Source organism: Epinephelus lanceolatus, chromosome 1 (assembly GCF_041903045.1).
Source record: "Epinephelus lanceolatus isolate andai-2023 chromosome 1, ASM4190304v1, whole genome shotgun sequence".
NCBI lineage: Eukaryota > Metazoa > Chordata > Actinopteri > Perciformes > Serranidae > Epinephelus > Epinephelus lanceolatus.
Window position 1 is genome coordinate 15,035,571 of NC_135734.1, and position 25,292 is coordinate 15,060,862.

General features: G+C 40.4%; 2 protein-coding genes across 5 annotated transcripts in view; one reads left to right on the top strand and one right to left on the bottom strand.

The window, feature by feature from the left end:
* Positions 1-6,526: 6,526 nt before the first annotated feature.
* LOC117257393 (uncharacterized) lies at positions 6,527-12,570 on the bottom strand. Of its 2 annotated transcripts, none has more exons than XM_033627558.2 (6): positions 12,329-12,570; positions 11,963-12,037; positions 9,849-9,884; positions 9,442-9,603; positions 9,191-9,274; positions 6,527-8,525 (listed from the first exon to the last, which is right to left on the bottom strand). In XM_033627558.2, the coding sequence occupies exons 1-6, from the start codon at positions 12,425-12,427 to the stop codon at positions 8,004-8,006; spliced, it is 978 nt and encodes a 325-aa protein (XP_033483449.1). In that variant the 5' UTR covers positions 12,428-12,570; the 3' UTR covers positions 6,527-8,003. The 2 variants fall into 2 exon arrangements, with proteins under 2 accessions (XP_033483449.1, XP_033483448.1); XM_033627557.2 differs by having other exon boundaries at positions 9,849-9,887.
* Positions 11,932-25,292, top strand: part of LOC117257207 (growth/differentiation factor 11) — a 40,006-nt gene continuing 26,645 nt past the window's right edge. For 2 of the 3 annotated variants that reach the window (XM_033627199.2, XM_033627200.2), the window contains exon 1: positions 16,651-17,464. In XM_033627199.2, coding sequence (XP_033483090.1) covers positions 17,050-17,464 — 415 coding nt within the window. In that variant the 5' untranslated portion in view covers positions 16,651-17,049. Of the gene's footprint in view, positions 12,066-14,028; positions 14,215-16,650; positions 17,465-25,292 lie in introns of those variants that run through there. The other variant, XM_078164893.1, reaches the window with a different exon arrangement.

Sequence of the window (25,292 nt, forward strand, 5' to 3'; positions counted from 1 at the left end):
TATCCCAACCAGCAGAAAAAAAATGTTGGCACTGTACGTTTCTCTAAGCCACAGATACATTTGCACACTATTATATAGTGCATACGTTGAAACTTGAAGTTTCAACAGTGCTGTGGTTAACATGTGGTTAGGTTTAGGCACAAAAACCACTTGGTAAGGAAATTATCATAGTTCTGTTGTCACAATCATGGCTGGAGAACCAGCTGATGTCTCTGTAAAAAACAATCAATCAATCAATCAATCAATCAATCAATTTTATTTATAAAGCCCAATATCACAAATCACAATTTGCCTCACAGGGCTTTACAGCATACAACATCCCTCTGTCCTTATGACCCTCACAGCGGATAAGGAAAACTCCCCCAAAAAAACCCTTTAACGGGGAAAAAAAAAAAACGGTAGAAACCTCAACCGTTTTTTTAGTTTGATGGTCCTCAACAGTAATCTGCAGCTTTCCAGCTGTAGCGCCATCCACCATTCCCTCCACCTTCCAATGACAAAGTCAGCTCATATACTACCTTACTTTAGAAACGCTGATATTATACATACAGTACAGGCCAAAAGTTTGGACACACCTTCTCATTCAATGCGTTTTCTTTATTTTCATGACTATTTACATTGTAGATTCTCACTGAAGGCATCAAAACTATGAATGAACACATGTGGAGTTATGTACTTAACAAAAAAAGGTGAAATAACTGAAAACATGTTTTATATTCTAGTTTCTTCAAAATAGCCACCCTTTGCTCTGATTACTGCTTTGCACACTCTTGGCATTCTCTCCATGAGCTTCAAGAGGTAGTCACCTGAAATGGTTTTCCAACAGTCTTGAAGGAGTTCCCAGAGGTGTTTAGCACTTGTTGGCCCCTTTGCCTTCACTCTGCGGTCCAGCTCACCCCAAACCATCTCGATTGGGTTCAGGTCCGGTGACTGTGGAGGCCAGGTCATCTGCCGCAGCACTCCATCACTCTCCTTCTTGGTCAAATAGCCCTTACACAGCCTGGAGGTGTGTTTGGGGTCATTGTCCTGTTGAAAAATAAATGATCGTCCAACTAAATGCAAACCGGACGGGATGGCATGTTGCTGTAGGATGCTGTGGTAACCATGCTGGTTCAGTGTGCCTTCAATTTTGAATAAATCCCCAACAGTGTCACCAGCAAAACACCCCCACACCATCACACCTCCTCCTCCATGCTTCACAGTGGGAACCAGGCATGTGGAATCCATCCGTTCACCTTTTCTGCGTCTCACAAAGACACGGCGGTTGGAACCAAAGATCTCAAATTTGGACTCATCAGACCAAAGCACAGATTTCCACTGGTCTAATGTCCATTCCTTGTGTTTCTTGGCCCAAACAAATCTCTTCTGCTTGTTGCCTCTCCTTAGCAGTGGTTTCCTAGCAGCTATTTGACCATGAAGGCCTGATTGGCGCAGTCTCCTCTTAACAGTTGTTCTAGAGATGGGTCTGCTGCTAGAACTCTGTGTGGCATTCATCTGGTCTCTGATCTGAGCTGCTGTTAACTTGCCATTTCTGAGGCTGGTGACTCGGATGAACTTATCCTCAGAAGCAGAGGTGACTCTTGGGCTTCCTTTCCTGGGTCGGTCCTCATGTGTGCCAGTTTCGTTGTAGCGCTTGATGGTTTTTGCGACTCCACTTGGGGACACATTTAAAGTTTTTGCAATTTTCCCGACTGACTGACCTTCATTTCTTAAAGTAATGATGGCCACTCGTTTTTCTTTAGTTAGCTGATTGGTTCTTGCCATAATATGAATTTTAACAGTTGTCCAATAGGGCTGTCGGCTGTGTATTAACCTGACTTCTGCATAACACAACTGATGGTCCCAACCCCATTGATAAAGCAAGAAATTCCACTAATTAACCCTGATAAGGCACACCTGTGAAGTGTAAACCATTTCAGGTGACTACCTCTTGAAGCTCATGGAGAGAATGCCAAGAGTGTGCAAAGCAGTAATCAGAGCAAAGGGTGGCTATTTTGAAGAAACTAGAATATAAAACATGTTTTCAGTTATTTCACCTTTCTTTGTTAAGTACATAACTCCACATGTGTTCATTCATAGTTTTGATGCCTTCAGTGAGAATCTACAATGTAAATAGTCATGAAAATAAAGAAAACGCATTGAATGAGAAGGTGTGTCCAAACTTTTGGCCTGTACTGTATGTTAAAGTACAAATGTATCATATTCCTGGTTTGCAAAAACGTACAGTTTCAACATTTTCTCCTGGGGACTGGGCTGCTTCTTTCCAGGTTACATGGTAAAGAGGTTGTGTGGCTCTGTTTGGTGTTACCTGGAAGCTGCCTGACATCCTCCTGGATCCACCTTTTTCATATACAGTACAGGCCAAAAGTTTGGACACACCTTCTCATTCAATGCGTTTTCTTTATTTTCATGACTATTTACATTGTAGATTCTCACTGAAGGCATCAAAACTATGAATGAACACATGTGGAGTTATGTACTTAACAAAAAAAGGTGAAATAACTGAAAACATGTTTTATATTCTAGTTTCTTCAAAATAGCCACCCTTTGCTCTGATTACTGCTTTGCACACTCTTGGCATTCTCTCCATGAGCTTCAAGAGGTAGTCACCTGAAATGGTTTTCCAACAGTCTTGAAGGAGTTCCCAGAGGTGTTTAGCACTTGTTGGCCCCTTTGCCTTCACTCTGCGGTCCAGCTCACCCCAAACCATCTGGATTGGGTTCAGGTCCGGTGACTGTGGAGGCCAGGTCATCTGCCGCAGCACTCCATCACTCTCCTTCTTGGTCAAATAGCCCTTACACAGCCTGGAGGTGTGTTTGGGGTCATTGTCCTGTTGAAAAATAAATGATCGTCCAACTAAACGCAAACCGGATGGGATGGCATGTCGCTGCAGGATGCTGTGGTAGCCATGCTGGTTCAGTGTGCCTTCAATTTTGAATAAATCCCCAACAGTGTCAGCAGCAAAACACCCCCACACCATCACACCTCCTCCTCCATGCTTCACAGTGGGAACCAGGCATGTGGAATCCATCCGTTCACCTTTTCTGCGTCTCACAAAGACACGGCGGTTGGAACCAAAGATCTCAAATTTGGACTCATCAGACCAAAGCACAGATTTCCACTGGTCTAATGTCCATTCCTTGTGTTTCTTGGCCCAAACAAATCTCTTCTGCTTGTTGCCTCTCCTTAGCAGTGGTTTCCTAGCAGCTATTTGACCATGAAGGCCTGATTGGCGCAGTCTCCTCTTAACAGTTGTTCTAGAGATGGGTCTGCTGCTAGAACTCTGTGTGGCATTCATCTGGTCTCTGATCTGAGCTGCTGTTAACTTGCCATTTCTGAGGCTGGTGACTCGGATGAACTTATCCTCAGAAGCAGAGGTGACTCTTGGGCTTCCTTTCCTGGGTCGGTCCTCATGTGTGCCAGTTTGGTTGTAGCGCTTGATGGTTTTTGCGACTCCACTTGGGGACACATTTAAAGTTTTTGCAATTTTCCCGACTGACTGACCTTCATTTCTTAAAGTAATGATGGCCACTCGTTTTTCTTTAGTTAGCTGATTGGTTCTTGCCATAATATGAATTTTAACAGTTGTCCAATAGGGCTGTCGGCTGTGTATTAACCTGACTTCTGCACAACACAACTGATGGTCCCAACCCCATTGATAAAGCAAGAAATTCCACTAATTAACCCTGATAAGGCACACCTGTGAAGTGGAAACCATTTCAGGTGACTACCTCTTGAAGCTCATGGAGAGAATGCCAAGAGTGTGCAAAGCAGTAATCAGAGCAAAGGGTGGCTATTTTGAAGAAACTAGAATATAAAACATGTTTTCAGTTATTTCACCTTTTTTTGTTAAGTACATAACTCCACATGTGTTCATTCATAGTTTTGATGCCTTCAGTGAGAATCTACAATGTAAATAGTCATGAAAATAAAGAAAACGCATTGAATGAGAAGGTGTGTCCAAACTTTTGGCCTGTACTGTATATAAAAGCATAATTCTAAGGCTACGAAAACCAAACGAATTTTATTTTATAGCGATTATACACTTGTATAAACATATTAATGGGTAGAGTATTCAGATTCAGATTCAGATTGACAATAAACTATGCCAAATATTACACACTGGCCCTTTAAGTCCCCTAAGGCAAGTTGTGAGTTGTAACATTGGGCTATATAAATAAAAATAGACTTGACTTGACAAGTGAATTTCAGTCCTGATGAAAAGGCTTTTGCTATATGGTAAAAGACCACATTATTAAAAATATATTTTCAGAAAGTGATAACAACAGAACATTAGAGTGAACAATTTTCCAAACTCATCACAGTAACAAACATTTATGTAACTTCTAGTAACTCTGATCTCCTGGACACAAAACCAAATGTGAGGATGATCTACTGTGCCATCTGCTGGACAAATACTGTGACAACATGTCAGGCCAAAACAGCTCAAGGAACAAAATGACAAATTTCAAAATGGTTTAAAAGTTTGTTCCCATATCTGCAGGGGTACACCAAATGCAGTGCAATTTCTGGTGGATTTCTCTGTTATACCGTATAGCACTTTAGGTTACACAGGAACAAATTACCAACCATCTTATAGACGGGGTGAGTGACATTTGATTTCCGTAATTATCATTGCCATTTTCAGTGTAGTTTATTTTAATCTATTTAGTTACATTTAGTTTCTCTGAAGGCATTGCCAAAACTGTTCTGATGTTTTGCTCCACAATGATGCAAATATATGCCTTTAACAAAAGCATGCTATGGCATTAATTGTAGGAAACTAGACCCGTTTCTTCACCACTGGTTTCATTGGTCACAGTTAAGTTTTAAGCTGCTTGTGACCATGATTCCTTTATTATGTCATAAATATTTTAAATATAAGTAAAAAACAAATGACTAATCAGCATCAGCATTATTTCACTTTTTTTATTTTGATATGTTTGGAACGTATTTTGTGTTACAAGTATAAATCTATGTAATTTACTGTTACATCTTAACATGTCATACAAAGCTCAGGACAAGTCAAAAATATCTACCCCATAAAACAGATCACATGAAGAACATATTTTTTGCATTGTTGTGGAAAATGAAACACAAAAAGCACTTTGATAACTTCGCAAGTTGTGGAAATGTCACTGCTTTGAGAAATAAAATGAAGCTTAAACATGATGTTCGATCAGTTAAACATTTGAAGTTAGACTAATGTAACTTGATTGGTTCATTACAACAAACCAAATTATTTGACCTGACAGGAAACCAACAGGAAAATAAAATCAATTGTTGATGACAGCATAAACAACCAATGATTGTGGATGTTCATGTAGAAACGTCTGACCAGCATTGGTTGCAAATGACCTGATTGCTCAAGAACTGACTACAGTGCCACCACACAGCACTACAGTAACAGCACTACAGTAACAGTAACCTCCTCCTATCAGCTCATTTTGTGCATAATGGCAGCCAACACAACAGATAATCAAGTATCAGCATGTGAACCAGCATTATGTTGAAATAGGACTGTGTGATGAAAGTGATATAAAAGACAAACGAAACAATACAAACATTAACACGCCGCCATAAACCCACAAAATGATGAGCAGCTCTGTGCAGCCGCTGTTAACATTCTACACACTTCTACATTTTTATTAATGCTTTAATATTGTTCCGCTTTTGTTTTTTTGTGTAACAGAATCAGATATCAAAATTGCCATTTTCATTTAAAAAATGTTAGTGTCACATATGCCCCATCAAACTGGAATTATTTGCTAACTTGAGACCCACCTTAAAAAACAGGAAATGACAGAATGATACTTTATATATGCAAAAAAAGTAAAATTAAAATCCCTTCAAAACACCAATTGTCGCAGTAAATACCTTAGATCAAAGTATTATGTAATATATGTGTACTGCGTGCAAAAGTACTGATAAATGACACAGATCAAGTCATGTGCAATTTGGAAATACATTCTTAGATGCTCATGCAAACTATCACAAATGAGGTGAAAGGGTCGATTCTTGCCTCAAGCATAAAAGAAATGTACCATTGTAAAGACAAACATTAAAAAATTGCGATTAAATACAAAGCGTTTACAGCAATCAAAGACGTCCAAAGAGACTCATTTCAGCAAGTTTCACTGCAATTGTGCATACAGTATTACCATGCAGGCAGAGAGAATACAGCCTGCAGCAGGTCAGCTGATTACTTCTCACTGACGTGTTTGGTTGTGAAGAGACAGTTCACCCCAAAATCTAAAATACATATTTCTCCTCTTGCCTGTGGCACTGTTTATCGGAATAGATTGTTTTGGTGTTGTGAGCAGTTTCAACTAGGAGCTAAACCCGCCAGCTATTATCACCATGAAGGAAGCGTGCATCTACCCATGGACGCCTCTTGTTCCTGTGACATCACAAGGTGTAAACATCAATGCCATTACGTTAGCTAGCTCAGTGGTGCTAGGTGAGCTGGCAGTAGATGCATGTTTTATTTTGTGCGGTGGCAGGTGTAGCTCGGTAGAAAGGAAACAGTTCCTACATGAAACTGCTCACAACAAGGTCTGTGGATTATCTTGAGTGAGAGGGTCACAATTCCTGGAAAGAGACATTGCTGTTGAGTGTTTCAAATTTTTTGGCACTTTGAGCACCACAAGCAAAGTGACATTTATTCTATTATATGTGAGGGAAGGTCTCTACAATATCTCCAACACTCAGCAACTCACACCAAAACAATCTAGACTGATAAATAGGACTACAGGTCGGAGAAAGAATGTGTATTTTTAATTTCTGGTTAAACTGTCTTTTTAAGGGAATGTTGCTTCTAATGTAATCGAACAAATTTATTCCACAATACAAGAACTTTAAAAAGTGCAAATGCAGCCAAATCAATTTCCCTATGTTCAACATAAAAACAGGAAAAGGGACGGATATGAAAGATAAAAAAATACATTTTGTAAAGATCAGCAAGGCAGCAAATAGATGGCATTTTCCCTTACTTCAAAAATCTGTTTTCCATAGCCTTTCGGACGACTGCCTTTGTCTTATCTTAGCTTCCAAAGATCAGTGTCAAACACATCCTACACCTTCTGTACAGTGAGCTCTACAGCTGAAGACAGCCACATCAAATATCTTTAAATCAGTTAACAGCTGGGAGTGTCTGAAATGTTCAGACTGCCTCTGTAAATTCCAGACACTTTAACATGACTGGAGCCAAAACATCAACAGTCCAGATACTGATGGAGCTCACTGTGTTTTGTCTACAGGTAAATCCCAATGTGTGTCCTCGCAGCTGTTAGTATACAAACAAACCTTATCAAAAGATTAAAAGAGGTAAACGGTCAAAGCAACATGGACTATTTCCATGTCTATCCACAGATATATTTTTTAAAGAAGTTAAGACAGATATTAAAAAGAATTATTGGCAAATAGTATTAAGTAGTCATTAGTGGAATTCAGGCTGGTAAACCACCTGGATCCTGAGTTTTTTTGTTGTGAATTTAAAACTGAAACTTACAATTCTTACAGTGTATTACAACTAGAGCTGCAACTAACCGTTATTTTATTTATCAATTTAAGCTACAGATTAATCGTTACTTTATAAAATGTCAAAAATAGTGAAAAATTATCATTACAATTTCCCAGAGCCTAAAGTGACGTCTTCAAATTCCCACCAGCGGCTTAAATCCCAAATATATTTCTTTGACTATATATTTATGACAAAGAAAAGCAGCAAATCCTCACATTTAAGAAGCTTAAACCAGCGATCGTTTGGCATGTTTTTGACACATCACTAAAACGATGAATCGATTGTCAATATAGTCGCAGATTCATTTCTTTCGACTGACTACTTGTTGGAGCTCTAGTTACAACTCTGAATGTTACCGTTGGCCTCAAAGTTTTCTAAGAACATAAATATCAGATGTAGGTAAACTTAAGATCAAAGAGCTCTTGAATTACACCAAATGATCAATGATCAATAATGTCTGACCTTTTGCCCAGTAAACAGATTAAGACACGACACAACCTTCAGGGTTTTTGGGGTCTCGGGTCTCCCCGTGATTGATCGGGCAGTCGTTAGAAGTTGTCTCCGAATCATCAGGCAGCTCCAAAGCATCTGCTTCATCTGGGAACATCCTTTCCTGCTCTGGAGTCTCAGCAGATGCATCCTCGTAGGCACTTATGCTGTCTGAGTCATCTGGTCTGTCCTGGATGCCGTTTTCGAAAGGCCTCTGCAGGACCCCGTCTTCACAGAATGGGCTGTCTATTGCGAGAGAGGGCATGTGGCTCAAGGGCCGACTGACCATCTTCCGCAGCTTCGTCATGACACTTCCTTCATCCTCTGCCCCTTCACTCTGTCCCTCTTCCTCTGACGCTCTGCCTCTGCTTTCACTGCTCTGAGGGTCACACAGCGAGGAGTTTTTCATTGGTCCCTCTGCATCATTTTTCATTTGGTTTCCTTGACCTTGTCTCGTTCCCTTGTCCCCACTTCCATGTGTGTTTGCTGGAGCAGATGGTTCCTTGTTCCTCTCCTACAAAGAGAAAATTATCTGTAGGTAAATTATGTGTCCTTAAAAACATGGTTGCATTTGCTATTTTGTCATTATCAGTTGCATAAAATTTGCAATGGGTGGTTTTGCTTTCACCTTGTGAGTCTGTGTGTGTCATTGATGTACAATGTGGTCCTGGTGGCTCGTACTGAGCTTGAACCAACACAGAAGCCATTTTTGTGTGTGTATTTCAGTCTGTCTGTCTGTCTGTCTGTCTGTCAAGATGCAGTCACAAAACTTTTCAGGTGTCTAAGGCTGGTTAGAAGTTAGGAAGGAGCCATTTCTGTGGGGATAAGCCATCGTATTAACTTTTCATTTCAAGGTAAGTATCGCTCATTTATGCTAAAATTACTCAGTGTGTGACTTTTTCCTGTCAGTTCCTGTAAACAGACACGATGAGGAACTGAGTAGCATTAAAGTGCATGGGGTACTGCCATAGCTAGTGATACAGTTACTAATGTCACAACTAACTTAGATATCCAGGATAAACAAAACATGCACCATCTTCAGTGTTCACATTGAATATTAAGTGATCGTGCTCTTGACAAACTGTTACATAACAGGTTCCACAAGACTCTACATCATCATACATTAATCCAAAAAGCTTGCATCTCACTATTGTGGTGTAACATTAACCGTCACATTACCTCTCTTAATCTCTCCACCTCTTGCATCAGAGAGTGGACCATGATCTCCAGTTTCTTCTTGGCCTCCCTCTCTCGTTCCAACTCCTACAAACAGAGGAAAACAGTTTGTCAGTGTAACACTTTGTCACAACGAGGAAGGACAAGAAACTTCTCATTACAGAGGATGAAGACTAAAGACGTGCTATGTTGGTGAAGTAAAGTGTTTAAGTGAATTTAAATGGTGTTTTAGTGTTGGTGAGGCCTCAACATACCATACTAGCATGTCCAGCTTCCCTCTGGGCCTCGGCCAGCAGCTCCTCGACACCCTCCAGCGTGTCCTGCAGGACGTCCACCTGGAACAACAGAGCCTCTCGCTCGACCTCCAGCCCACGCAGCTCCTGCACCACCTCGTCATAGCTGGCCTGCAGCTCCAGCTACATCACAAACACAATTACAAATCAGTGTGGGCAACTTTAGAGGAGCGCATGCCAGTCAGTGGGTGGGCAAGTGTTTAGAAAGCTCTCAGAGGCATCAGTGGGAGGCCTCATCTGGAGGCACAACGATCCCTCCATATGCATGGGAATATAAATCACTGCAGTGATCTATTAGATCTGACAGAGCGGTGAAGACTTTACATATTAATAATAGTCATAAATATGATAACAGTAGAAAAACTCACCATTTCGGGGAGTCCCATAAGGAGGTCCTGGTCAGACTGCTGGAAGCAGAAAAAATTGTTCATTTATTGATAATGGTTGGGTATTTTTAACTCACTTAAATTAGGCAAGCATGTTCTAAAAGGCCAAATGGGATGTTTTTTTTATCAACTCCTCTTGTTCATACAAAACTTAACAAAAATTATGACAAACCATAGCATTAAACATAACCATTAAGTTAACTCACAAATTAAATCATTGTATATAAAAGAATAAAGTGTTGCAGGACTGTAATCCTGGTTTGTATCAGAGCCATAAGAAAAGCAATGTTTTGTGACATATAATTAAAAATAATGAATAATTTGTGCTGCTTCAATTAACATTAGTAGTTTGTTTCTGTTACTGAGATGGTCCTTTACTATAACTGATGATGTCAGTCTGACATTTAGACATGTCACAGTAGGAAAAATCCAGGTGTAAACCGAATGAATGACAGACGAATACAATTTAATTGCTTCAGTTTCAGGGTCCTAGCATTGTGCATGCTGGCTCACTGTCATGACTTATGAAGACACTTCAAAATAGCAGAGTCATTGTTAATGGTATTAGTAACACCAGTGCTTTTCCTCTCATAACTGTCTGCTGTGAAAATGGCCCCAGAGAAAGACAGTTTTTTGTTGGAGACTTAAAAGAAAATGGAGCTTTTTAATCTGTTACTTTTTCTTTTTCATTGTAAACCTTTAAAATAGGGTGTTGCACCAAATTCTGCAAACGAATTAGGATCTCCAACTATACATCTCATTTACGAACATTTTTAATCACAACTTATAATATACTTTGTTATAATAACAGCTGTTATTATAGTGCCTCTGTGGTTAGTTCTTTCTCTAACATCACAGAGTCTAACAAGTCATGGACTTTGGTACACCAAAATCGCAGCTATCAAAATTTGGGACCTTATCTAAATACTGTACTGCACCATGTTTGATAACAGCTCTCAAAACACAGCATGTGATTAGGTAAGATTAAAAGCATTTGCAGTGGCAATATAGCTGACATTTCTAATCCAGTCATGACATGTGACAGATCACGGAACGTGTGCAACATGAAGACTTGATGTGTTTTTAACATCAGTAATGGTGAATTTACAAAAAAAAAAGGATTGCCAAACAAGAGACAGCATTATATTTTCAAATAAATCAATTTCAAGAAATCAATTGTCAAGCTTCAGATCCAACTCCATGAAGAGAACACAGTTTGTCCCAACCAGCTGACTGAATGCAAGTTTTGATTTTCTGTAAACAGACATTTAAAATCAGCCTTTGTGACATGAGACACCAAATAGATATAAAGGCATATATCAGAACTTAGCTAAACTTAGCTAAAGTTGATGTCTCTTAAGTACAGAAGATTCTGATCCTTTACTTGTTTAAAAATACTAATACAACAATTTAAAAACAGCACTCTGTAGCTGGATGAGGTGGAGCTGTCGTCTAGTTTAGATAGTTCAGATAAATGTGAGGGGCTGTGACATGATTAAATGGATCAAAAAAGAAGAAGAAATGACACTGTTATGATTAACACATTTGTATTCATTACGATTTCTTTCTTTCTTGCTTGCTTTTTTTTATCTTTGCTTTTTGTGAAATATTGCGTAATTTGATCTCTTTGGCTTCAAACAGCTGTTCTGATATAACTGATATAAAATCACATTTTGGTGAACTGCTTACAACTAGGATATCTAAACCATGACATTGCTTTTCTGTAAGAGGTCACATGTCAAAAAGATTGGGAATCACTGCCTAAAGATCTAACACTGTGTTGAAATTCATAAGCTTATGGTATGTTTTCTATATGTAAAACAATACTCTGACTTTAGCTGTATGTTGACGATAGTGGAGTAAAGAGCACAGTATTTCAAACACAAGTAACACAAGGACCTGTAACGTCACTTGAGTAAATAGTTACTTTCCACTGACGTTACTGCTTAGGTATTATCATTACATTGCAGTGATAAAGACGTAGGTAAAGTGGAGACATTCAGGACCGTGGGAATGTTTGGTTATCTACAGATCAATACAGGTGTTTTGATTTCTCTGTCCCCTCCTGGCTCTTGTTCGTGTTATCAGACTCCTACCTGACTCTCACTTGTCCTCTTCAGGGTGCCTGCTCGGCTGTCGCTTCGTGTCAGACGCCTGGTTGAACTCTCTGTCTGTAAAGAAGACACAACCACACCTCAGGTGAGTTAAACAGCCTAGCATCACATGCAGACAGTAACAAACAAGCTAACGGTGGCTAATGAGGAAGTGAACTGAAGCTACAGGCCGATATAAACGAGTCTGTAGAGCCGTTAGTCAGTCTTAAACGGTTACTAAAATGGCGGAGATACATACCGACTATCTTGATAACGTTAAATGTTTAAAAAGTGTAAATAATGAGCGGTAAAAGAACCTTAGCATTAGCTTTAGACAGTGAGTAATGACGGCGTGATTCCTGCGCTCACCTCCTTTATAATGCTGCGGAGAGACTCATCCTCGCTCATGCCCCGTGATAACGTCCGCTTCTTTGGCGAACCACTGCTGTCCAGCGTGACTGAGTGCATTTTTTTTAATGGGTTATATTAAGTTTTCCTTTATGTAAGAGACACCTCCGAGCTCTCAGCTGGGTGAAGAGGAGTTTTGTGTTTTTGTTTCCTACGCAGGAACAGCTGTAAGTGAACTGCCGACGCCCAGGCCGTGATCTACGGAGAGCCACGGGGTACAAACTGTCTTTAACACCGCCCTCACTCCGCCCACACAGTCACACAGGAGTCAAAAGATCAGCCTCTGGCCTGGATCTCTACATCCCGTGGCCTCTCACAGTAGAGACCAGTCCACGTTGAAACGTTTTGGGCATTTAAATAGTAAAGTGTTTCAAAGTTCATGGCGCGTGTCAGGTCCTGAAACTCATCAATGACAACAAGGTGTACCAGCTGTTTTCAGGTAAGCTCGATGGTTCATGTGCATTTTATGAAAATGTGAGGTAGGCCTACATGAGGGAAGTTTGGGGGAAACGGTACAATGAAAAGGCAGACATCACACTTAATTAACGAACAGTATAGAAATACATTAAAATCTTAGTCTCTGCCAATGATGCTCCATGCAAACCCCATGCAAAAGCAGTGTCGTCATCACCATCATCATCATCATCATCACAATCACAAAAGCACATAGTCAAGCACTATCCAAACCCACAACCTTTTTTTTTTTGCCAAAATCCAGAAGACACCAAAAACGGAAGATGACATAAGATAAGATAAGATGAGATAAGATTGTTTTGCAGCAGGTGCAGTACAGGGAGAAAGAGTGCAAATATAAAACATAAGATAAGGCCTATGTTCTATATTTAATTAATTTATAATTAGATGGAACATGCAGATACAAAATGTACAGGCTGTGTGATACTGTAACTTTTTGAAATTCTAAGCATGAATTCATTAAGCAATGATATTTGAAAGCACCAATTATTTAACTCAGGGCATTCCATAAGTGAGGATTGCGTGTAAAGCTTTCAGGGGCCACTTCTATAGGTGGGCCTGACTCCATTGTCAACATACACAAAACAGAACTATTTAGAACTTCCTGAAACATTGTAATAATTGCTCCACAATGTACATTGTCTCTACGTCCTTCTTTATTTCAATGGGGTAATATAAAGTTCAGCGTGATTGTGTAGTCAGATCAGATAACACAGTTCTCAATTCACCCCTCAGCCTCACTTTACATTCACATCTCTTATGAATGAGTCTATCAAATTTCACTTTGCCGACTTTATTCATTAATATATTATTACTATAACTGATTTATGACCACTGGCTCATTGACCTTTTATCCCAGCAGATATTTTGGCCTGTCATAAAAGCACAAGTGTTACTAATGGCTCTTTTTGTATGTTAGGTAAGACATGACAGTGGTACAGTGAGCCAGCATCTATAATATCAGGACCCTGAAACCAAAGTAGCTAAATGGAATTAAGCCATTGTTAATTATTATTTACAGCTGTTCTTTATTGTGATATTATATGTCAAAATGTCTTCAGTGGAATAAACCTATAATGAGGTGGTTCATTGTGAATACACAGACTTGAGATATGTCTGATTGATTGAGTTTATTCATATGAAGGAGCGCACATTAACTACTTTATGTCTCTCTTCTTGTTCCACAGCATCATCATCACACTCTCAGTTTCTTGGTTATGATGGCGGACAAAAGCTCAGCAGCAGAAGGTTGAATTGACGAGCTGAAAAAGTCCAGCAGCTCCTGAAGCCTGAGGACTCACAATGAAGCCTCCTTTCTGGGAAGCAGGTCTTGGTGCTACAGACTTGAGAGCTGATGTGCAGATGAGATTTTGGTGAGTTTTTGGTCCCATATTCATATATATCTATAAGCACATGTAAACAACAGTTTTTGCAGCAAACATTCAGTATTTGATGCTAAGCATGTACAGAACAGTCAAGACTAAGCTGGTAACATTTCTTTTCATCTAAAGTCATCAATTTAATACAAAAAATATTAACACCTAAAACTATTTTCATGGTAAGGACCAAAAGGAAAAGGAACAAACCCAAAGACAGTCAGAACTGACAGCCCCTGGATTTTCTGCTTGCAGCTCTCTTACAAATGTCATTTTCTGTCCCCTAAATGTGTAGCATAAAGCAATAGTTCAGCATTTTGTGAAATAAACATGTTCACTTTCTTGCTAAGAGTTACATAAGAAGACTGATGCCACAGTTTAGCAATACATCAGTGAAGACATACTCTGTTACAAGTACACACTCTGTTTAGCTTGCAAAAATATATTTATTTGCAATTTTTTTTGGTCAAGATAAAGTCCTGCATTCGAAATTGCACTCAAGTAAAAGTGTTCAATATGCAGAATGGCCCATTCCACAATAATGTACATTATATTATTGGACCTGATAATCAACAAAGTCTTATCTTATTTTAAACTATAATTATTTCTTGGTGATATTTCACATTAGTAATCTGAATCTGCAAAGTGACTAGAAACTAAAGTTATCAAATAAATGTAGGGGAGTAATAAGTACAATGTTTGCCTCTGAATTGTAGTGGATTAGGAGCATAAAGTAGCATATTTAAGTAAAGTACAGACTGTACTTGAGTACAGTGCTAGAGTAAATCTACATGGTTATTTTCCACTACTGCTGAGGTTCAGGTTAGGTGCATTACATGGAAGTTTTGTTTTTCTAAATTGAGCTGTTGTGTTGGTGAGTGAATGCTGTGCTGTAAAAATGTAATATTGATGATTTACATGAAATTTCATAAAAACCTACGAACACACTAAACAGGGACATGCAGCTATCCCTTGAGGACTCTCTGGTTTATGGTTTTGATCAGTTTCATTTAGATAAGGCAGATCGTTTCTGAAGATGTTTCAGGTCAGCAGTGTAGTGTTATTTAATTTAATGTTCATTCATGGAATGAAGCTTCCAGTGTAAGACTTTGTTTGCACACAAGAGAATTAAAGAAGGAAATATGTGCAAACAGCAGCAAAATGTTTCCCATATATTAATGTCTTGGAAGCTCCACCGAAGAACATTAAGAGACAACTGGATTCATTTATGGAGCACTAATGCTTGATCCTCAATAACCTCTAGTCCTACCAGTATTTTAAAAAATACTGCTGTATTCCCAAACTAAATGAGCTCATGACTAAAGGGCCCTGTTTTACAACGAAGTACCACAATTTGGACACATCAAGCAATGAAAGAGGCATCACACATGAAAACTATTCCTGGAAGCGGATCTGCTCTGCAGCTGCAGCTGTGTTTTCCTCCAGCAGATGACACTAGTGGGTCAGTGACGGTTCACTAAGAGACTCATTGCTATGTGAAGTACAATTTGTACATAAAGAAATCAGGTCCAGAAATATCACAACTTTTATTGAGCACATGTGCAGCCATGAGTACAGCATCTCTCCATGTTTTGTAGCTGGACTACATTTTGATCAAATACTGTGATATTTTGAAACACTGTGGGTTTATGGGTAAATATGACACACAAAAGACTTGAAATTCTACAAACTATAGTAATCCATAAGGAAGCGAGAAAAAATGTGTGACATTTTTATTAGGGTCATAGCTGATTAGTGCAAATTCAATTCAAAGTAGGCTCATATAGATTATAAAGTCTCTGCAGACCTGCTGCTACTGCAGGGCTTCAATCAGTATATTAATACAGGCTAATAAACATAAACCTTACATTATTATCATAACCTTTCAGAATCTCATTTGTGCATTTTAGAGCCCGTGTTATGAAATATGAAGTCCAGTTGTTACTCTAGTGGTTCACAAAGATACTTTGACGCTCACTTTGGAGAGCCCTGCATCGAACAAGCTCGTGCAACTTCTAAATAATCTGCATTAAAACACCTGGTAGGTCCTTAAAACGATTTCTCATCAGTGGGTTCTTATTAAAATGCACTTAGATGTGTGTGATTAAGGAGATGATGTGGAGAATTCGGGAGGAATCCATGAGGCTTTTCTTTAATTCATTTTTACACCATAATAAACCATTTAGGCTCCAACAACAGGCGCAATGAGCCATAGTTTATGTCATCATCATAATAACCTAATTGGGCAATATCTCTAATGTGAGACATTGTGTGTGCACTGTAAAAACATTTATACTCCCATAACAGTGCGTGCACCCTCCCTTCGCTCTGTCCCTCTTGACTTGGTGACAGACCTAAAAGCCTTTTGTTGCAATCTTAGCCAATGGAGACGGATTACGACACCGGGCAGCTGAGATATATAAAGAGCCCCTTTTTGACCGCACTTGCACATTTTTCAGTGACACTTCTGAACACTCACACACCTCCATGGACTAAATTGTACAGAAGAACCACAAAACAACCATTATAGTACACGTGAGCGGGCTATGCATTCATCAGACAGATAATTTGTTCACTTTCAATCAAAGCAGCCTGCACCGAGACACACTGGAACGTACTTTTTTTTTTATTTATTGCAAAATCTCCTGCAAAAAAAACAGCAACTTCGGAGTGATCGTATTGGATTAGATGCATGTCACTGATTCCCTGCCTTTTGTAGGATAAGGCAAGGAGCGACGCACACCCGGCAGAGGGGATATAACGGAATAAAGCGAGTGAAAAGACAAGCAAAAGAAAGAAAAAAGTTGCATTGCCTGGTGTCCACGCATCGTCATGCCGAGGTACAACTTCTTACTGTGCTTGATGGTGCTCATCTCCCTGGGACAGTCGGGGAGCGATGAACCCAATCTGCTGCTGCCTTCTGCCAGCGAGACGCCTACGGATGCCGGACTGTCCCTGCTGGACGAGGACGCCGGTTCTCACGAGTGCTCCGCCTGCGTTTGGAGGGAGCAGAGCAAAGTGCTGAGACTAGAGACCATCAAGTCCCAGATCCTGAGCAAGCTGCGCCTGAAGCAGGCGCCTAACATCAGCCGGGAGGTGGTCAATCAGCTGCTGCCCAAGGCGCCTCCGCTCCAGCAGCTCCTGGACCACCACGACTTCCAGGGAGACGCGTCGTCCCAGGATGAGTTTATGGAGGAGGATGAGTACCACGCCACCACGGAGTCCGTGATCACCATGGCCTCTGAGCGTGAGTAATAGTTTACAACCCAACAATATTGTCTCCAAATGCGTCATGCGCGTAATTGCGGAGCAGATAGGCTCAAGTGACTCAGGCCTGCTGCGTGGACAGTGGAGCCGCTGGGGCTCATTCAAGTGAGTGACCTAACCTACTTTTTTCAGATTGGGGTCCACTCTGTGTGTCTGAAGCGGAATGATAATATTAGACAAATGGTCTGCGGTCAGCTGCTGGCCACGGCTGTCAAAATAGGGATTACGCGTTAGGCTGATAAATCAATAATCAGCAGCATAAAGAGCGTCGTCACTCTGAAATAGACAGCTCCAATATGGCCTGATGGACTTTTGTTTTCATGGTGATGATGTTTATGATGATGATGATGGAGGGCTAAGTCCTATTGGAGCAGCAGTCTAATATTTAGCTGCCCAGTCCACCTGCTGTCATGTTCAAACTTTCCCTCTTATGCAGGATTTTTTTGTGTGTGTGTTTGACGGGGTGTAAACGCATGACAGAGCCGTGTGAATGTCAAGTGCATTATTAATGGTAATGCAGCATTTGGCTGGCAGTTGCATCAATTTATCCTTTATGCCTTCTTTTGCATAAAGGCCCTAAATTCTGGAGTTATGATCGCGCCGTGAGGCCCTCTGATTATTGCCCCTCTAACAATTTGCTCGCCCTCTTATAGTTTCCCATAAATCCACAGATAAACCGCAGGCAGGCCCCTTGGAGACATTTTATAAAATTACTGTTGAACCCTGGCAGCTGTGCTCTATCGGTCTTTTATAGGAGGCTCTACCGGTTTCCCTGCTGTTCATCGCAGTGAGAAAAAGTGTGTCCAAAAAGCTGCTATTGTTCCCCTCATGCAGCGGCCCCCCTCGGCCGCACTTGCCTTTTAAATGCGAAGTTTATGGGCGCAGCTCGTTTTTTTTTTCACCACGAGTACACAAAGAGAGAGAATCACTCGAGGTCGAGGGGAGTGTGTGACCTTTCCCTGGCGAATCGCGGGGTTCAACAACATTTACACACGTAATATATTCTGCACAAGGCGGATAAAACACACTCCAAATAATCAGTTTTTTCTTACTCCACCAATGAACAAAGATACGCCTGTGTGCAGGAGACTTTGGCCTCGTGTTGTCTGACATTATTAATTCCTCATTATAATATCTATCTATCTATCTATCTATCTATCTATCTATCTATCTATGCATAGGTGTAGGTTTCTGGGGGATGCAGGGGGCACATCCCCCTCAAAATTTAAAGCATGTGCATTTGTTCCCAGTGGAGAGGATTTTTATTTTAATTAAAGTAAAGCTAGTTGCACCATAAATTGATACAGAGAGGGCACAAACTGGTGCATAAAAATTCACCAAAATGCAGGAAATTAAATGTTTGATACCCCCAAATCCCCTGTTTCATATCCCCAATGTTCAAAAGAAACCTATGCCTATCTATCTATCTATCTATCTATCTATCTATCTATCTATCTAGTTGGGATTTGCATCTTCTAAGAGCCTCGGTTTCTTTACTTTCATCAGTTACTTTTTGTTGTTTGAGGTGTATTATAATATCTTAGAGTTTAATTATACTTTTCTGTCCTCACCTGACCAGACAGTCCCGCCTGTATCTGTAATTACAGCAAATCAACTTTCACTTGACATGTTGTAACATACAGTTCCAAATGTCATCTAAATTTTATCTCAACCTTTCCCGCAGAGTGCTGCAGGAATGAGTCCTAAAACTCAAAAGCTAAAGAAAACATGTAAGTTTCATAAACTTTTGATTGTATTCTGCAGTATTCCAAAATCCAATGGAAAAATTCCATAAGCTTTTAATGAGGGAACCAGGGTGACACTAACTTCTGCGTTGGCCTAAGAAGCACTCTATGGCTTTAGTCTTTATCAAAGCTTTTAACTATTTTGTACTTTTTTAACCACCATTTCTTTTGAGAGATGTTTTTGCTCTGATGCGAGTGATGCAGTTCAGTTCATCATAAAGGAGAACAGTGCACAGCTGATATCTTGCATCATACAGGTGAATAGAGGAGGCATTCAGTTTGACATTTGTCAGTCGTTTGCTTTATTTGGCAACTATTTTTAGGGCATCTCCACAGGATAATCAGTGTGTCAGTGCTTCTATCTATCTGTCTATTGATCGATCTATTTCGGATGCTGACAGTGAAGGTCTTCTATAATAACTGGCTGTCATCTCTCTCATGTACGGATCAATCCTACATTGGACTATCTCTGTCCACCTGTAAATACAGACACCTCTGTATGCCTAACACACTCATCTGTACATTACAAGTGAAATCAACAATATCCTCCATATCCTCAATATATAGTGTATTTTTGCTTCTCATCCTCTGCACGTCCACACTCACACACCATGCAAAGTGATTTGATACAAGCCAGAAAAAGGGGCATTATGCATGACACTGGCTAATTGCATATTTCTAATGGCCCTTATGCCAGCCCGAGGAGCTAATGACTGACATTACTTCTGTATCTGTTATGTTACAGCACTTCCTGTTCTGTTCTGTTCTCCTCATCTCTCTATGTCAGCTGCCGTTTTTATCATCTGCTCCTTCTCTCCATCTCTTTCTAACCCCCCCCCCCCCCCCCCCTTTCCTCCCTCCACCCCCCCAACCTTCCTCCCCGTTAGCCCCCTCTCTCCTTCCTCTTCTTTTTCTCCGGTACTCATGGAAGAGTTGAGAGAATGAGTGCATCTCTTTTTGCCTGTGGCGCCTTAGTGATCTCACAGGATTAAAAGTGCCTTTTCTGTCTCTCTGATAGAAGGAGGACTTCAAACACTATTCCCTGCGCACCTCGAACCCAATCACCCTTTCACGGTCGTGCACACTGCCTTTGATGGGCCATGTGGGTTCACACAGTACATACTGAACTGGACCTGTGCCAGAGTTGCTTCTTAGTATTCACTCAAGGTACGTGGGTGCCGCAGCGGGGGTTGAGAGGGTCCATGCTTCCTGGTCTCTAATTACTATGAAATTTCATGGAAAAGTACAGCTATTTATATCGTAGTGCGGCACTAAAACATCACTCTCCGTATAGTGTGTTGTGTAGGTAACCGCTGCGCTCACTGTTCATGCATGAAAAATGAGTCCGTTTGAAGCAGTTTATCAGGGTCATTTTCTTGCACAGCATCATGAACGAGCGTTGATTTTTATTATCAGATCTATTTACATTAACATATATGTTGATTTGTGTGTGTAGTAATTGTGTGCAAGTGTGCATGCAGTGTGTGAATTTGGGAGCTCGGTTTGTTTTGCCCGAGGTGGGGTGAGGATTTGACCCCACTAGTCTCCCATTTGTCACCTGTCCAAGGCATTTAGACCAGACCTTCCCCTTCCATCAGTGACCTCCTCCTCCTCCTGTCTTTCTCTCTGTCTCTGTATGTATGTTTTTATGCTCATTGACCACACACTATTCAACTGTTCCATTAAAAACTCCAGTAATAATAATACTGAAAAGAGCACACAAAAAAACAGCACAGAAAAAAGATTTAAAGGAATACTTCACCCCCAAATGACCACTTGTTTATCAGTTGCTCGCCCCGTGTTACATTGAATTTGTACAGAGAACTTAGTTTTTGTTGCATGCCTTCATGGTGAACAAAGAATCCAAAAATGGAGAAAATTCCCAATGAATTGAAGTCATAAGGGTCCAAGTTTAATGACAACAGAACTATATAAGAAAAACTCCCCCCACCCCAATGACAATTCTGCTGTCAATTACCCACCCTGTGTTATGTTGAATTTGTAAAGAAAACTTTGTTTTTCTCGCATACCTCAATGGTGCATGAAGAATCCAAAAGCAAAACTACATCAAAACATCTGTTTACAGACTCTCACACAACTCATGCAGTATAATCCAAGTCTCATTTATCCAGTCGTATGTTCAGTACTACCCAAACAGACAGACCTTTCTGATGGAGAACTGAACTGTAAGTGAAACTTATCTATCTTCTCTACAGACTCCATTGACAAAAAGAGTAGTTTTACCATGCTGACCACAGGAGCAGCTGTTCTACGGCTGCCTTGATCAGTTAGTTTGTTTGTGTTATTGTGTGACATTGGTGTTTTAAAGGGTTGGTTCGCATTCAACAAAGTCACACATTAACACAAACTAACTGATCAAGGCAGCCGTAGATCAGCAGCAGGTGAAATGACTGTTTTGTCAATAGATTCTAGCTTTGAAGAAAGATTAGATAAGTTTCACTTTCAGTGTAGTTCCCTGCCAGAAAGAGCTGTCTGTTTGGGAAGTACAGCGCATACAGCTGGATAAATTAGACCTGGATTATACTGCACGAGTTGTGTGAGAGTTTGTTAACAGATGTTTTGATGTAGTTTTGCTTTTGGATTCTTCATGCACCATTGAGGTATGTGAGAAAAACAAAGTTTTCTTTACAAATTCAACATAACACAGGGTGGGTAATTGACAGAGGAATTGTCATTGGGGTGGGGGGAGTTTTTCTTCAAAGAGAAATGCCACATCTGTGGACTAAGAATACAACGGATATGACTTAGTTTAGGTAGTCTGTGTGTGAAGCTTAATGTGTTCTTTATCAGCTTCTTTGCTGTGACATTTTGAAAGGTTTTGAGTAATGTTGACATTGTCCAGTAAAAGAGATTCCTCACTCACTTACCCTCCCTCTGAGCATTTATTCCATGTTTACATTTTTTCATTGTAGTGCGTCCAAAACATAGGAAATCACTGACTAACCCTAGCCCCTAACCCTATCAGCAAGGAAAGCTTGACCATTTAAAGGAGTACAAACTTAAGTTTAGGCATAAAGAATGCCACATTTAAAACATTACTAATGACCACTCAGCTATTCTTGAAAGTTCTCATTTTGTTAAACTATTTTATACCCACATTTCATCTTGTCCATCATGATTGTATGTAGGCTAACATTAGGAAGTGCTATACTGGTATTATTATGTAATCCTGTTAAGATGAGGCACATTCAGTACGAGCACAGGCTTACACAACTCTTCAGTTGAAAAATGAACATCTACACACATGTAAAGGTACGAATGTACAAATTTCCACATGTGCACACTTGCGTAGACACATGAGGATGCTCTCGCGCACACACACACACACACTCACACCCAGTCACACAGTCACACACACACTCCAGAGAAAAGTTCTCCTATTGACAAAAAGGGTCACAGAGTTCACAGCTATGTGATATATTGGAAGAGGAGACTATTAACCTCATCGGGTCTCTTTCTTTGGCAGCAAAGACGAACCGGTAGTAACTTGAACACTTATCCCCCACCACACACACACACACACACACATGCTCACACACACACATTCATCCACTTACCACTCCCACAAAAAAACAAGTCTTTTATAGTGTTGACCCTATAAAAGGGTCATTTCCTGAAGGTGCAGGAACCATAAAAATTAAGAGGGAGAGCGCTAAAAGGACAGAGCAGCAGAAGTCGGACTGTCTTCAGCTCAGTGGCTAGTGTTTGCTGGAAGTTGATGACTATGTGAGGTTTTTATAGATTTATTTATTCCATGGAGGTCTCAGTTTGACGATGACACCTGTTCTCCCTGTGTAGTTGCTGGCATCAGTTGAGGGAAAGATAAACTTTGGTGTTGAATTGTTTGGACACAGGGGGGCATGACTGGTTTGTTTAAAAAGAAGTAAAAACGTAAGAATGAAAGGTCTGTAGAAATTGCACAACATACTGTCAACTTTATGGCTAATAAAATTTCAAAGGGACCAAAGTCTATTAATACAGGGACAAAATTTCCCCAGGACCTCAGGAATCTCACTCCTTCCACCCTCCTTCCCCTATTCCCACGCTCCCGTGTACCAGTCCCTGCAGCCGGTCGTTCCTCTTGGCATTTGGGAATATGTTGCCTAGGAATTTAATGCATGCTTTACCAAAAATACAACACTGAGCAGTTGGGAGAATGGATGTAACACATGAGTTTGGAGGCATAGATGAGCAAGGGTATTATTTTTTTTGTCTCCTTTTAAAAAAATAAAAGATGATCTCTGCTTTCACTGCTTGTGAGCACTGGTGAGCTCCTCATTGCTTCTTTAAAGGGTTTCTAAAGAGTGTGATCGAGTTAGGTGCACCGCGGCTCACGCTGTATGAAGGGGGGGGGGGGGGGGGGGGGGGAGAAGGGAGGGAGTCCGCAGGGAGCAACAAGCAGCCCAGTCCTATCCTAAAGGGACAGAAATCATGCAAGGGTTTTATAGGTACAATTAAAAAGACCTGAAACAGATGTTACGTTTCACTAATAAAGGAAATAATTACTTCACACCAGTAATTAAGGGACATGAGTGAAGAGGAGGAGGAGGAGGAGGAGGGGAGTGAAAAGATAAAATGGAGATCATTGAGGGGATTATTGTTGATGGATGCGTTCAGGCTCTGTGTGGTCGTGTGCGAGGAGCTGCTGAGGATCAGTTTATGGAAGAGTCCATTAAATCTGAGAGGCGTTTAAGCAAAGGAAATGCTGCATGGGCACAATGCTTGATCCCATGAGGGAACCACTGTGTTGGATAGAAGCACAATTAACGGTGGATTACCTCATGATTATCTACATGAAAATTTAATTAGCCTCTTTTCTGCGGCGAAGGAGAGCAGCTTCTCGCTGTATTTATCACCTGTGGTTGTATTTCTGCCTGCCGTACCCACATCATCCCAGGAAGTTCATTATGGAAAATGCACAGTCGAAGTTCTTCAGGGACAAGAGCCAAGTTTGATTTATATAGTGCACAACACCCATGGATAGCTCATAAAGGGAACAATATTCTCACGTTGGTTGGAAAATCACGATGAAACACTGTAGATGAAAATGCTTCCAAGAGCGAGGGTTGGCCACTCTAAGTCTCTTGGCTAAGACAGATTTGGGTGGCTTTAGGAAGTTTTTTTTTTTCAGTAACTGAGTTTGCTCAAACAGAAAGACATACAGGGAGAAACATGGCACATTTTATAGCATTTAAGGTGATGAAACTAATGAGTGCTCAGCATGTGTAAGGGATAGTGTTTGTTTGAATGTGTTCAGGTGTCAGAGTGAGCAACAATAAGTACATCAATAGTAATGCCATCGTATTAGTAACGTGCATGTTTATAATTTCCTTTGCCGGATTAGATTAATTGTTTTGCAAGAGAGCAGGCTGGAAATTCAGAAATTTAGTTAAACACATAAAGCAATAACGCATTAAAGAAAGACGAAGAGACAAACATCAGTTGAATTAGAAAATGAAAACAAGGACAAACAGATGGATGAAGGTTTGGTTTGGATAATAGTCTTCAGATGGCGAACAGATTAGTTCTCACCTGCTTTTAGAGGTGAACGTCATGTTTATTCTGGAAGTTTGTTCCCACTACATGGAGCATAATGTTGCTACAAGCTTATGACATTTCATGTGGTAATAGACAGACAGGAGAAAATAATCAAGATTTTGTCCGTATCTGTATCATTTCATCATTGATTAGTTGAGTGTATTGGTTGCGGAGCATTTTCAGCCTAGTAACGAGCTAAATGTGTGAACTCATGTTTTATTTGCTCTGGCAGATGCGTTTGGTTCCCCTCCTGGTCAGACAGATTTCCAGCTGACCTGGCCCGTGTCGAATATGGGGCATGTTTTAGACAATATCTGACAGCTTAAAGGGATAGTGCACCCAAAAATGAAAATTCAGCCATTATCTACTCACCCATATCACCTCAGGTGAAGTTTTAGAATCCTCACATCCCTTGCGGAGATCCAAGGGGAGAGGGGGTAGCAACACAACTACACCTAATGGAGGATTACGGCGCCCCAGATTCAAACGTCCAAAAACACAAAA

Coding starts and splice junctions, on each gene's coding strand:
- LOC117257393 (XM_033627557.2), bottom strand. CDS start 12,427: ATGCACTCAGTCACGCTGGACAGCAGTGGTTCGCCAAAGAAGCGGACG. Junction 9,888..11,962: donor AGAGGACAAGTGAGAGTCAG/GTAGGAGTCTGA, acceptor TTCTGCTTCCAG/CAGTCTGACCAGGACCTCCT. Junction 8,526..9,190: donor AGGTGGAGAGATTAAGAGAG/GTAATGTGACGG, acceptor TTCTCTTTGTAG/GAGAGGAACAAGGAACCATC.